Source organism: Podarcis filfolensis, assembly GCF_964270895.1.
Source record: "Podarcis filfolensis genome assembly, chromosome: 8".
Lineage (NCBI taxonomy): Eukaryota > Metazoa > Chordata > Lepidosauria > Squamata > Lacertidae > Podarcis > Podarcis filfolensis.
In genome coordinates this window covers 4,630,594-4,643,981 of record NC_139611.1, presented here as the reverse complement: position 1 = coordinate 4,643,981, position 13,388 = coordinate 4,630,594, and the positions used below count along the sequence as shown (strand labels likewise).

Sequence of the window (13,388 nt, the reverse complement as noted above, 5' to 3'; positions counted from 1 at the left end):
GTTCGACAGTAAGAGCTGTTCGACAGTGGAATTTGCTGCCAAGGAGTGTGGTGGAGTCTCCTTCTTTGGAGGTCTTTAAGCAGAGGCTTGACAACCATATGTCAGGAGTGCTCTGATGGTGTTTCCTGCTTGGCAGGGGGTTGGACTCGATGGCCCTTGTGGTCTCTTCCAACTCTATGATTCTATGGTTAGCAGAGTGTCGGACTAGGACCTGGGAGAGGACAGGGTTCCAATCCCCACTCAATCATAAAGCTCACTTAGGATAGTTGCTGCCTCTCAGCCTAACCTGCCCTACAGGGTTGTTGTGCGGAATAAATGAGGAGGGTGGAAAGCATGTATGCTGCCCCTTGAGCTCCTTGAAAATAAAGGTGGGAAATAAATGCCATAAATAAATAAACCAAGTTTATTGTCATGCAACTCTATCCTATGTATGTAGTGTGATGGAGGCAGCAGGACCCTGGAACAAACACACATCCTGCTCACGTGGACTGGCACTCATGCCAGCCCACCCCTCTGCCTCCAGCAGGCCACTTTCAAGCCTGTCGCTGCCACAAACACTTGAGGGCTGGAAGCATTTACTTCATCTGAAAGGGTTCTGATCTTCTAGCTGCAGAATTCAGGCCCATGAGGAAATTCTGCCCTCCCTTTGAATTGCACAAGATGAGCAGAGCTACGCAACGTTAGGAGCTGCTATTACAGTAACGTACGTCAGTGTGCTAATACCATGTCCCAGTTGTCTCGTAATGCTGGCATGACAGCACAGATTGTGACTTCATGCCTTGGCAAAAGGAGCCTCTTGAAGACCATCTGTGGAGAGGACCAAGAAGGGCTGGTGGGGTGGGACAGGGGAATGAACACAAGAACATACAAAGAGCCTGCTGCATCAGGCCAATGCATCCTTTTCTCACCGTGGCTGACCAGATGCTTGAGGGAAATCCACAAGCAGGATTCGAGACCTCTCCCCTCCTGTGGTTCCCACCAGCTAGTCATCATGGCTAGTAACCATCACTATTCCTCTCCTACATGTCTTTGTCCAATGCTCTTTTAAAGCCATCCAGGCTGGCGACCATGACTGCCACCCATGGGAGAGAGCTCCACAGTTAGGTATAGGAATGGGACCAAACCCTGGGGATTCTGCCTAAAGGGGAAAGGGCACCAACACACCTTCCTCTCTCTCAAAAAATTCAAGGGTCCATCTTTTTAGTCGAGGACCCACGTGACTGTGCCATACGACCACGATTCTACAAAACAAGCACAGCACTGAGCGATTGTGCAAGCAATTTGCAAAGTCAAATTAGGAAAAGCACAATGAGTAGGAGCAGACCAAGTCAATGCAAAGCGATTCTGTGGGATGTCAAGGCAAAACATTTGCAGCTGAAAGAAAAGAGGCCCTTCCCAAGTTCTTCGGAAGAGGGTGTGTGTATACACACCACCCCCACCCCCAGCCCTTGCCCTGGGAAAAAAACCCCTGGGCTTTGCTTAAGCAATTTTGGGAGGCAAAAAATGAGCAATGAACAATACAATGTGTTCCTCTTTTTTCCCCTCAAGGCAGCAAAATTTTCTGCTTCAGGAGCAGTATACGGTCATTCTAGTTTCATTGATGCAAGTGGCAGAGAGAAGATGAACTATGAAGTCCAGAATGTTCTGAAGCCAGTGTGTGACCTACAGTGTGAACCTTCTGCATTAATATATGAGAGCCAACCAGGTACCCTCCAGATGTTTTGTACTACAACTCCCTCCAGCCCCAGTTGGGCTCCCACCAGTGTGAGCATTGCATGGTCATGTTGGCAGGGGCTGGTGGAAGCTGAAGTCCAAAACATCTGGAGGGCATCTAGTGGGAGAAGAGGGCACTACAGGGCCATGGCCTGATCAGAGATGGTCTGTAACAGCAATGTGATCACCATACCAGCCTAAGAACCAAAAAAGAGCCTTTTAAGGTAGTTCAGCTTGAGCCTCCTACTAAACTGAGTGAGGAGCAGGCTAGCAAGTGAATTGGTGATAGAAGGGAGGTGTGAATTGGGGGAAAGGGGTATTCTCCAGTTCATCCTCTTTCTACAAAACTATACCAGCAGCCTTTCTGAACATTACCTGGGGTTCCCACAGGGATGGAAAAATGCAGAGTCTGGTAGCATTTCCCAAAAGTATGCCACAGCCAAGGTGAGCTTCTCAAAGTCACCTCCATCCCCACCCCCCAACAACTCTGGCCTCCCAGAGGGAAACAAAAGAGTAAAGTCACTAGATGGTTTGTTTTTCCCACAGCGAGGTCTCCATGTGTTGCCATGGGACGCAAATCCTGATTAGACTATTCAGAAGACCAAGATGCACCCAAATATACCATGAGACCACCACCAAGAAGGCAAAGGGTTCAAGTAGATCATGGGTAGGCAAACTAAGGCCCGGGGGCCGGATCCGGCCCAATCGCCTTCTAAATCCAGCCCGCAGTCTAGGAATCAGCGTGTTTTTACATGAGTTGAATGTGACCTTTTATTTAAAATGCATCTCTGGGTTATTTGTGGGGCACAGGAATTTGTTCATTCCCCCCACCAAAAAAATTAAAATAGTCCAGCCCCCCACAAGGTCTGAGCGGACCAGCTCCTGCTGAAAAAAATTGACCCCTGAACTAGAAGTGTATTATATTCTCAAGTCAGATGGCTAGACAGACAGCAGAGGAATGATGAAGGGAAGCGCCAAAGAGGCAAAGTCACTGCAAAAGTTTAAGAATGGCTAAATCAGTGGTTCAAAAACTGAAGGTTCCATAAACTCATCCCCAGCGCTGCCTGAGAGAGAGCAACAATTCAACATCTATTCAAACCCCAATTAAACCTGTTTAGTTTAATTAATGCAACAAAGCTGATGAACTTGATCCAGCGATATCAACTTTTCAAAGTCTGATAGTCATTCACATCTCCAGTGCCCCCTGCATCCCCTTGCCTCTCAGTGCCCCCCTAGGTAACCCCACTGCCCCCCAGTGGGAGGGATCACTCGCTTTGGGAACCCCTGGGCTACATCCCAGTCACCTGCAGATGGTGGGGCTCACAATCTCTCCCACCACCTCAGTGCCCGCTGGGTGTTTGGGACTGCAGCCCCCGTCAGCCGTTGTGGCTGAGGTTGATGGGAGTTGCTCTTCTCTAAGGGTCGTCAGGGGAAGCTGCCCTGTATATATAATAAACAGATATAACAGATGGTTTTATACTATAATAATACTGCCTACCAAGGGAGAAATGCAGTTCAAGAGGAGCTGCAATCTGTAAGGAACTGGCTGTGCCTTCTCACTTCACACATGGCCAGTTGGCATCTTAAGCTCCCAAATGCACCTGAAAGTCTCTTTACTCAACTAGCAAAACTGACAAGTTTCGGTGGCATGAGAGAGCATTGTGTGCCAAGAGAAACCCGGCTGTGAAGGGTGGAGCTGCTCCTCTCCCTGGATCGGCTGGGAACAGAAAAGCGAGCAAGAGGAAAATGTAGCAATGCAACAGGATTTCAGCCTCCTTTTCCTAGGAAAGTCTCACACAAACATGTCACAACCCTTCCATGCAGCAAAGAAGGGCACAGTTTGGAAACCCACAATAATCAGCCCTGATTTTAGCTAGAAAGTTGTGTGTAAACTGTGTGCTTGGGTAAAAGGCAGCAGTGGGTATAAATTCAATAAGGGAAATGTAAATTAAAAGAGACTCACCACTTGTTCTTCAAAACACAGTCGTACTTTGGTTATCAAACGTCTTGGTACTCGGACGTTTTGGCTCCCGAATGCTGCAAACCTGGAAGTAAGTGTTCCAGTTTGCGAACGTTTTTTGGAACCCGAACATCCAACGCGACTTCCGCGGCTTCTGCTTGAGTGCAGGAAGCTCCTGCAGCCAATCGGAAGCTGTGCCTTGGTTTCCAAACCGTTCCGGGAGTCAAACAGACTCCTGGAACGGATTAAGTTTGACAACCAAGGTACCACTGTATACAAAACCTCAGCTGCAAGCAAACACTGCTCTAGAAACCTTAAAAAAAGAATCTAACAACAATTTTCAATTGCTCCATTTTCCTCCTTGCCCGTTTCTCAGAACTATCACATGGATATTTTAAGAGATCAAATGAACAAACAATTAAATCCAGCGACTCTGAGATAACTTGCTGCCCCCAAGTATATGCTGGAAATACAGCTGGAAATTCTGGGACATGTGTCCTAGGGCTATGTGTTACTTCATGTGGGGAAGGGCTGTAGCTCAGTGCACCTGCTTGGCATGCAGAAGGTTCAGTTCCTGGCATCTCCAGGTGGGCTGACAGAGACTCCAGCCAGAAGCCCTGCTGAGCCACAGCCAGTCAGTTTGGACAATAGTGAGGTGGATAAGGCAGCTTGCTATGATCAGTGGCACCCCCTAAAAATACCTCTGCACCCCAAGCAGCCAGTGGGGTTCCTCATGCAGTTAGGCTGGCCTCATTAAAAGCCAAAGCGATCATCAGCACACACGGACAATTAGAGACGCCGTTCGTAAAAAACAAACCAGACACTCAGCTAATGCACTCAGGAATCGTTCCATGTTCATCTAAGCATCTCTTGAGGCAACACTGAAAGTGTTCCTGGTCACTAACAGACTCTGCTCCTCAAATACTATTCTGAAAAAGGAAAATCCAGACCTGAATAAAAAGGTGGTTCAAGGGTGATAAAGATCACTTGCCCACCTCGTTTGGTGCTATATGTGGTATCAAAGGGTTTTTTTTTATAAAAAAAAAAAGCTAGTAGATGAATATTCCATGTTCTTTCATCCAAAGAGCTTGACGTGGCCTGCTCAAAGTGGTTCTCCTTCTCCCCCTTTTTATCCTCACAACAACCCTGCAAAGGAGGTTAGGCTGAGAGGCCGTGCCTGGCCCCAGGTGACGCAGTGATCGCCATGGTGGACTGGGGATTGGGACCCCGTTCTCCCAGGTCCAGGCCCAATGCACAAAGCACAAAGTGCTGAGAGGCACACAACTGGAAGATTGCAACACAGTGGACAAGTATCATTGCCATTGCATACTTTTCAGCAAGGTTTACAAAGAACCAGAGAGCACAAAAATGATTGTTTTGGTACTGAAGAATGCTCTGAGCAGCAGGTAACAGACAGCCTTCCCAATAAGGTCCTGTTTCGAATATCTTCCCAAGCTAATACACACCTCAAAAACATTTCAAGGCCCTGATTGCAGTTTTCACAACGGGGAAGACTCCAGGAACGTTCCTCTCGCCAAGTAAGTTACTCGATTCCAAGAGGATAACACCACACAAGGGTCCAGAATTATATGCAGGTTATTAAAGAGAACTGTGCCCTTGTGTGTGATTTTGTATTCCAACACCACTACAAAAGAGCCTGCTGGATCAGGCCAACATGGCCCATCTAGACCAGCATCCTGTTCCCACAGTAGCCAGCCAGATGCTTCAAGCGGGACCTGAGAACCTCCTGTGGTTTCCAGCAACTGGTTTGCTGGAGGCACAGAATAGCCAACCTTCTCCTCTTCCATGGATTTGTCTAATCCTCTTTTAAAGCCATCTAGTTTGGGGGCCAGCACTGCCTCCTGTGGGAGCGAGTTTCATAGTCTAAGTGAAGTCCATGTAGTCCATAGATGACACTTCTTCCTGGAGGTGGGCATTATGTCTTAAGCAACATTATGTCTACAGGAGCTTTTGCAGAACAAGTTCTGCTTCAACCTCTCATTCTGCTCTGCTGTAACAATACCTGGTCAGCTCCCCAGTGTGAATCGATATTGCCAGGGTGAAACACACACGCCTGCAACAGACCAAGGTCAGGTTAACTGGTGGGCTCAATGTACTACAGAGGACACCCTTTGCAGGCTTCAGGATTCCTAGCCAGGAGAGCAGCTTGAAAAGGAAGAGGTGTGACAAAGTGCCTCAGGGCACTCTCTTAGCTCCAATGCCAGTCAGTATCTACAAGAAGCTGCTGGGAGCAGCTATTAGGAGTTTGGGGGAGGGGTGCCATCTGTACGTTGACGGCAGTCGGCTTGGTAACATCTGAGCTGGGAGACGCCATGACAAGCTGAGCTTGAATCCTGGCAACACAGAGGCCACTGCGGGTGAGTGGTTCCCATGTCAGAAAAACTGGTCAAGTGCCTACCCTCAAAAGAGCAGGTTTGCGTTCTGGAGATGCAATTCTGTCTCTGGAGGCCCAGGAAGTGGTTAGAACTTAGAAGCACCTTCTACTAGCAGAAACTGGTACAGCAGCTATGACCATAGCGGTCAACCTTCCCCTTTTTTGCAGGAAATTCCCTTATTCTAGCACCGTTTCCCGCTGCTTCCCACTGCTATCCTGGATTGTTAGATATCCCGTAGACTGTCCCCGGGACAGGAGAGGCTGCTGATCCCATATTTTCAAATCTGAAAGTTGACAGCTATGGCTGTGACTGTCCCTCGACTGGGAGGGTTTGGCCACAGTCATTCATGCCATGGTTGCCTCAAGACTGGGCTACTGCAATGCACTCTATGTGGGGCTTCCCTTGAGCCTGATCTGGAAGCTGCAGTTAGTGCAGGATGTTGCGGCACAATTGGCAACAGGAGCAAGACCCTGACAGTATATTAACAGGTGTATTGTTCTCATCTTACCCCATATATGCCCACTTGACCACTTTGATTCACGGAAGTGGCACTACTACAGGTGCCCACAATACCTGTTCCGCAGTTGTAAGAACTCAGTCTTTTAGTGTGGCAGCACCTACACTCTGGAACTCCCTGCCTCTTGACATGAGGCAGGTATATTCACCATACTCTTCTTGGCACCTGTCCCAAACATTTTCTGTTTGGGTATCCAGACATATAGAAGGTTGATATGTGTTTTAATCCGGTTTTTAGTTTGTCATTGATTTTTTTTTTAAAAATCAGTGCTTTAAATAGTTGTTTTTAATTGTTTTTTACTGATAGTTTTATTGGTTTTGTAAACCGCTTTAAGGTTGTATTACAATAAAGCAGCATATAAAGCTTGTAAAATAAATAATCCAGTTTCCAAGGCAGTAGTGCAGCCTTTCCCAACATGGTGCTTTCAGCTGTTTTGGAACGCAACCCCCACCAGCCCTAGGCCATGGCTGGGAGGATGATACTGCAGCTCTCATTCCCCACCTCTCTTCTTCCCCAACCTTAAACCATGTATAACATTATACAGTTGTACCTCATAAGTAAAACGGAATCTATTCCGGAAGTCCGTTCGACTTCCAAAATGTTTGGTAACAAGACGCAGCTTCTGATTGGCTGCAGGAAGTTCGTGCAGCCAATCAGAACCCACATCAGATGTTTGGGTTCCAAAGAATGTTCGCAAACCAGAACACTCACTTCCGGGTTTGTGCTGTTCAAAAACGTTCGGGTCGCAAGGCGTTCAACAACCAAGGTACAACTGTACTGTCTCACATCAAATATAACTGATCTGTAGAAAGGATTCTATGAATGGAAAACAGAAACTTTTGCAACCCAATAAAATATTTAATAAAAACAATCTGAACAAGAAAAGGGGGGAGCAGTTCAGCAGCAAAACAGGGTTTAGGACTTATGAAGTCCAGACTATGCCAGTCTCTGCTTCCCAAAAATTTAGTCAACAACACCCAGGCCGTGCCTGCTACACTCAAGTTTGCTGAACAGCTCAGCTGATTCGGCCCCCTGGTCTCTCAAGATGTTCATTAAAATGTGGTGGTTCCGCTTCCCATGCAGGAACGCTCAGCAGAAACTTCTGGGCGCTTTGATCCATCGCTCGATTTCAGAGCCGACATTTTATCCAGATGTTATTTGCCAACCATTGTGCCTCTTTTAGCTTTTAATGAAAATAAACAATCCTATTGTGAAACTTAAACCAAATTGCTATTTCTGGTCTCATTAGTACGATACTAATTTTGACTCCCTCCTCTCATTTTTGCCAGGAAAAAAAAGGAATAGGATGTCCTTGTCTCCTGGCCTCAGCTACTGTTTTCCTGGGGAACTTCCAGTCCCCCCGCAAGTGAGGGAAGCCCTTTTCGTGCAAATCCTTTGATTTAAATTCACTCTGAACTCTTGGCCCTTGAACCTGCACAGGTATGTCTGGGACCGATTCACAACTTTCAATACAGAGTAGTGACAGGGCAGGGCAAATAAACTGAATAAGGCTTTTGCAACAGTCTAATCTACAAATCAACTGATAATGCTGGCCTGGGGTTGGTTGGTGTACACCGTGTTTTGCCTTGGGCTACAACTGCCTGCAGAGATTATGTGACACTCCTCTGCTTTTGCTTTACTGAAGCTGCAAGAATACAACCCAAATGTGGCATCAAGTGACCTTAATCACACTCACTTCGGAAGACAGCTAAAGTCACAAGGGCCCCTGAAGGACACTACATACTGTGTCCGTATCCAGGTCAGATAGTTAGAAGCTGCAGCACAATTTCAGTTCCCTTACCAGAGCTCATCGATACCTAGAACTGTAAAAATTAGGTATGGTACACCTTGAGGGCGCATCTTAGTTAGTTACTGTGCTAGTGTACCAAACAGCCTTTAAAGGTAAAGGACTCCTGGACGGTGAAGTCCAGTCAAAGGCGACTATGAGGTGCAGCACTCATCTCACTTTTAGGCCAAGGGAGCCGGCGTTTGTCCACAAGCAGCTTTCCAGGTCACGAGTAAACTGCTTCTGGCGCAACAGAACACCATGACGGAAACCAGAATGCACGGAAATGCCGTTTACCTTCCCGCCAGAGTGGTACCTATTTATCTACTTGCACTGGTGTGCTTTTGAACTGCTAGGTTGGCAGGAGCTGGGACAGAGCAATGGGAGCTCAACCCATTGCAGGGATTCGAACCGCCAACCTTCTGATCAGTAAGCCCAAGAGGCTCAAGGGTTTAGACCACAGCGCCACCCGCGTCCCATCAAACAGCCTTTAGTTACATCTGACTATTCCAGCGCTGCAAGATAGATCCCTCTTAAGCAGGCAGGGAATGGCTTGAGGTGAGCAGGAATCCTCACTCCAGAACTGGCTTCCAGAAGCAGCCTTGCTCTCACTAAACCCAAATATTAGGGTATATGTGGCAATTCCAGTTATCATGACAAAACATGCACTTAAGAGACATCATGCTGAAATTGGAGCCAAGCAAAGAAGTGGCTGAAGATGAAGATTCTCCCTTCAGATTTTTGTGTTGAATAAGCAAAAGTTGGAAGCATGTTCCATGAGAACATGGGAATGGAGCACTTGCCAGCATAGTTTACACCTGTATACCTTTGGCTTTCACCCAAGTTAAAGACATGCTATAGACTATAGTCCTATAGCTATGCTATAGCTATAGTCCTATAGTCTTCTCCAACCTGACACCTTCCAGATGTTTCGGACTACAACTTCCATCAGCCCCAGTCAGCACAGAGGCTGATGGGACTCGTAGTCCAAAACATTTGGAGAGCACCAGGCAGGATATGTCCAACTTTTGAAATAAAAACAAAGCTGCAACAAAATGTATGTCTCTTGCATTCTTTGGGGCCCCCAGAAGGGAAACCGCCACTGATGAGGTTCATCAAGCAAGGCTGCAACATCAGTTGAGCAAGAGGAGCATTTGTGAATTGACCCTTTCTGATACAATGCCTGGGAATGCGTTTCTGCATCACCTCAAGTACATTTTGGTTGTGTCTCTTTACACGTTCTACTTCCAGTCATCAAAACACAAGAGACTAGACTGGCAGGATTGGGGTAGGGGTCATATGCACACGTTCTCTTGAAATGCCCCAAAGATTCTTGATTCAAGATCCAGTCCTGTTCCAACCTAAGTCAATTTCACTTTAATCAAGTATAGCTTTTCTTTTTCAGTTTTCCCTCAAACATATGCAACCAGGACACAGCCCCTCTGCCTTTTCCTAGTGGATAGGGCCCATATTCTTTACATGAGTAATCATTCAAGACTTGATTTCTTGCTGCTCAGTGTTTGAACTGACTCTTTTGAAAATGGTGTGCTTGACAATACTATTGCGAAGCACAATTAAAGCTCCACCTTCAGCATCTGTCCACGATTACACATTCACACATGCAATTAACCACCTGATGGTACAGGAATCAGCAGGGCATGCATGTGTGAACTGCCTGCAAGAGAAACTGACTAGTTTTATGAGCCACCATTCAGAACCCTGCCGCCCCTGAATTTGCTCTGTCTTTACACACCAGCCACAGATAAACAAGACAACCCCCACCCCCGGGACACACACCCTGAAGCCTATTAATCACAGCTTCAATTCTGCAACCTAATCCTAAACATGTTTACTCAGAAGCAATTCCCACTTAATTCAGCAGCACTTAGGAAATGAGCAATCTGGATAGTTCTGTATTGTGGAAGCATGCACTATGATTTCAAGGAAGCTCCTTGGGGCAAGGACCAGTCATTTTTGACATATTAATCTAGAGCACCATGGTCAGGGATGACACCACCTCGAGCACTCAGCTCTTGGTGTATTTGTGTTGCAAGATCCTTAAGGCAATTTTCAAGTTCTTCACTGGGGAAATCCTGCGGTTCCTTGATGAGAAGATCTGCAACAGCACGTCAAGGGTTCCTGAAAGGCAGAGTGGCCCAACATGTAGCTTCAAGGGGAGCACTGGATGCAATAGGGGGGTACCCTCTCCATAGCTTTTTGGCCAGTGCCAAGACTTATTCCACATGTGCCAAGTATGCACCCTAGAAAAGCCTTCCCCAGCCTAGCACCCGCCTGATGTTTTGGACCAAAACTCCTATCAACCCCAAGCAGCACGAGGACTGCAGTTCAAAACATCTGGAGGGCACCAGGTTGGAGAAGGCTGACCTAGAACACGACCCAGGTTCTCCCGTAGGGTTTAGGGATTCCATGATAGTCAGGCTGCTGTGGAAAGATTTGAGAGCCAGTGTTTTAAGGAAGGTGGCCTCTGACTTACATACATGGGTGAAAAACTGACTGATGAAAAGGAAGATCACCAGGAGATTATTTAAGCATATGCCTGATTAAACAACCTTCATTCATAACACTGAGCTGTTAAGATTTCAAAAAACAGGAACTGGGAGCAAGGGAGATGTCTTGAACCCGGGAAAGAATTACGATAAAGCCACAGAGTAAAGTGTCTAGCCTTTCGATCCAGAAGGTATCTCCTGCGTCTGGTGTCTCATAACCGAAAACTATCCAAGCTCCTGGTAACTGGAAGCCAGAGATATAACAACCGAACACTAACACTACAATGCCTCTAACCTGAGAAGATAATAGCTGAACTTTTAATCCTTTGCTAAAACCCACTTGCGCTTCTATAGGCCAGGTGCCTCCTTCTTTCCCGAAACTTCACCTGTGGCTCTCAGGGCCCCTTTCCAAACCCAAACAGGTCGGTGTCACACATGAAGCCAGACCCCAAGGGGCCCTTCTCCTCCCCCACTTGACTGCCCGGCTTTTATCAGTCTCATTTTAACCTATTATTTCCGCAGTTGATCCTTAGCAGGATTCAGTCCAAAGAACAAACTTCTTAACTGCAACACTTGCTAGTTTTTCTGAGAGTGCGCAGAGAGAGGGGGGAAACTGCTCCCTGCTGATCTGAGCTTCTGGGAGAAGCTGGAATATTGCTTATTCGGTTTAATTTATTACAAGTTACATAACCTTAATGCCCATACAGGAGTTTGGACCCAAGTCAGCCTTCTTTACACCACAGCAAATCCCACAACAGCACAAGCTCACACCTAGCAGCAAAAACCCATCAGTGTTTTTAAAAAGTGCCGTTTGTTAAATTCTCCAAAGCAGCATCTCTGTAATTATCTGGCTATTTCACATTTCAAAAAGATTGCTAATCGCTCGGAACAAAAACAGCCCCAGTCCATATTGTGCGTTCAGGCTGCTTTTGCCGTGTAATTAAAAGGAGGACATTCACAGGTAAGCAAAGTCATCCTAAAAGGCATTTATTTGCCACCCCCTTTTTAAAAAACTGTTTACAATAAGACAGAAAATACCATGGAGGGTCTAAATGCCTCCAGTTTCTACTGTTCAGCCACCAAAGCAAATCTAGTAAGGAAAGGGGAGGAGGAACAGCAGGCAGCAGAGAGAAGAAAATACCCCCAAAATGGGGGGGGGGGGGCGGAGGCGGCAGGGAAGCAGAGAAGGAAGAGAGAGGGGACAGATAATCCGATTGCTTTGCTTTATCAGTCCGTGGTGAAGTCCTGAGCAGAGATGGATTACTTAGAAAGCCTTGTATGTATTCTAAAGCAGGTAGCTCTCAGCAGCCACTATGTACTTTCAAGCAGGTAGTCCTCTGTGAGGCGGCTTGCTGCCTTCTCCTCCTTTCACTGTTTTCCTCTTGGTTAAATAAAATTTCATTTATTGCATTTCTATCCCACCTTTGTCCTTCAAGAAGCTCAGCGTGGTGTGCGTGGTCCTCCCCCACCTCATTTGACCACCACAACAGCCCTGTGAGGTAGGCTGGGCTGAGAGGCAGCAAGTGACTGGCCCAAGGGCAGCCAGGGAGCTCACGGCCAAGTGGGGGGTTCGAACCCTGGCCTCTCCCAGCTTCTAGCCCGCCTCTCTCTAACCACTACACGGCACAGCCTCCCATCTACTCTTCTGGAGGGGGGGAAAGCGGGTCTGCGAAGGAGGGGAGCCTTTTGGAAAGCCGCGGCCAGAGACCCCAAGACTCCGCGCGCCAGCTCGACGGGACGCGCGACACTCGCCGCTTCTTCCATCCCATCCCAGGTAAGTTGACTCGCGAGGGTTCCCGGGTGGTTTTCCTGGCGAGCAAAGGCTCAGTTGGGAAGGGGAGACGGAGCCGCGCCCGGACGGGAGGGGGCCACTTACCGAGGGTGAGGAGGGCCACCTCGGCGGCCGCCGCGCCGACCATCTTGCCCGGCCAGCCGAGGAGGAGGAGGAGGAGGGGGAGCGGCGGCGGCAGCAGCGGCGTCGGTGGACTCAGCTAGCCAGCCCTCGGCCCCCGGCGGCGGCGTCGAGCATTCCCGGCGGGGCGGGCGTGGAGCCCCTTCGGAGGGCGAGCGGGAGGCAGCGATGCACCTGCGGCGGGCGGAGCAGCAGCGAGCGCCTTCCCGGGCCGTCGGACGCGCAGGCGAGCAAGGGCGTCGGTGCGCTCCTCTCGGCGCGGCTCCTTCCAGGTGCGCTGCGCGGCCCCGAGTGGCCGAGGCGGCGAGCAGCGTCCGCCCCTCCTCCTGGCGCTGCGCCGGCCTCCCTCCCACGCCCCCCGGGCGGGGTGGCGGCTCCGGCCCCCGGGACGCCCTGCAGAAGCGCCCCGCGGGCGCTAGGCGGCGACGGGCAGCCGCCAGGGAGAGGCTGCACGTCGGAACAGCTGGAAGTCCGTCCCCGCGACCCGCCCGGAGGTGGTCGCGCTGCGGGAAAGCACCGCTTGAATGCCTCATTTCGTTTCTTTTGGGCAGCAGGGGGCGGGGGGAAAGCTCATTTTCCCTCGTCGGAATGAAAACC

The 13,388-nt window shown here is 48.6% G+C and overlaps 1 protein-coding gene across 1 annotated transcript in view; it reads right to left on the bottom strand.

Annotated features, from left to right (window-relative positions):
• TGFA (transforming growth factor alpha) overlaps positions 1–13,127 on the bottom strand; it is a 48,174-nt gene extending 35,047 nt beyond the window's left edge. Inside the window, exon 1 of the mRNA XM_083629749.1 lies at positions 12,756–13,127. Within this exon, the coding sequence (XP_083485875.1) occupies positions 12,756–12,798 (43 nt within the window). The 5' untranslated portion in view covers positions 12,799–13,127. The remainder of the gene's footprint in view (positions 1–12,755) is intronic.
• Positions 13,128–13,388: the final 261 nt, after the last annotated feature.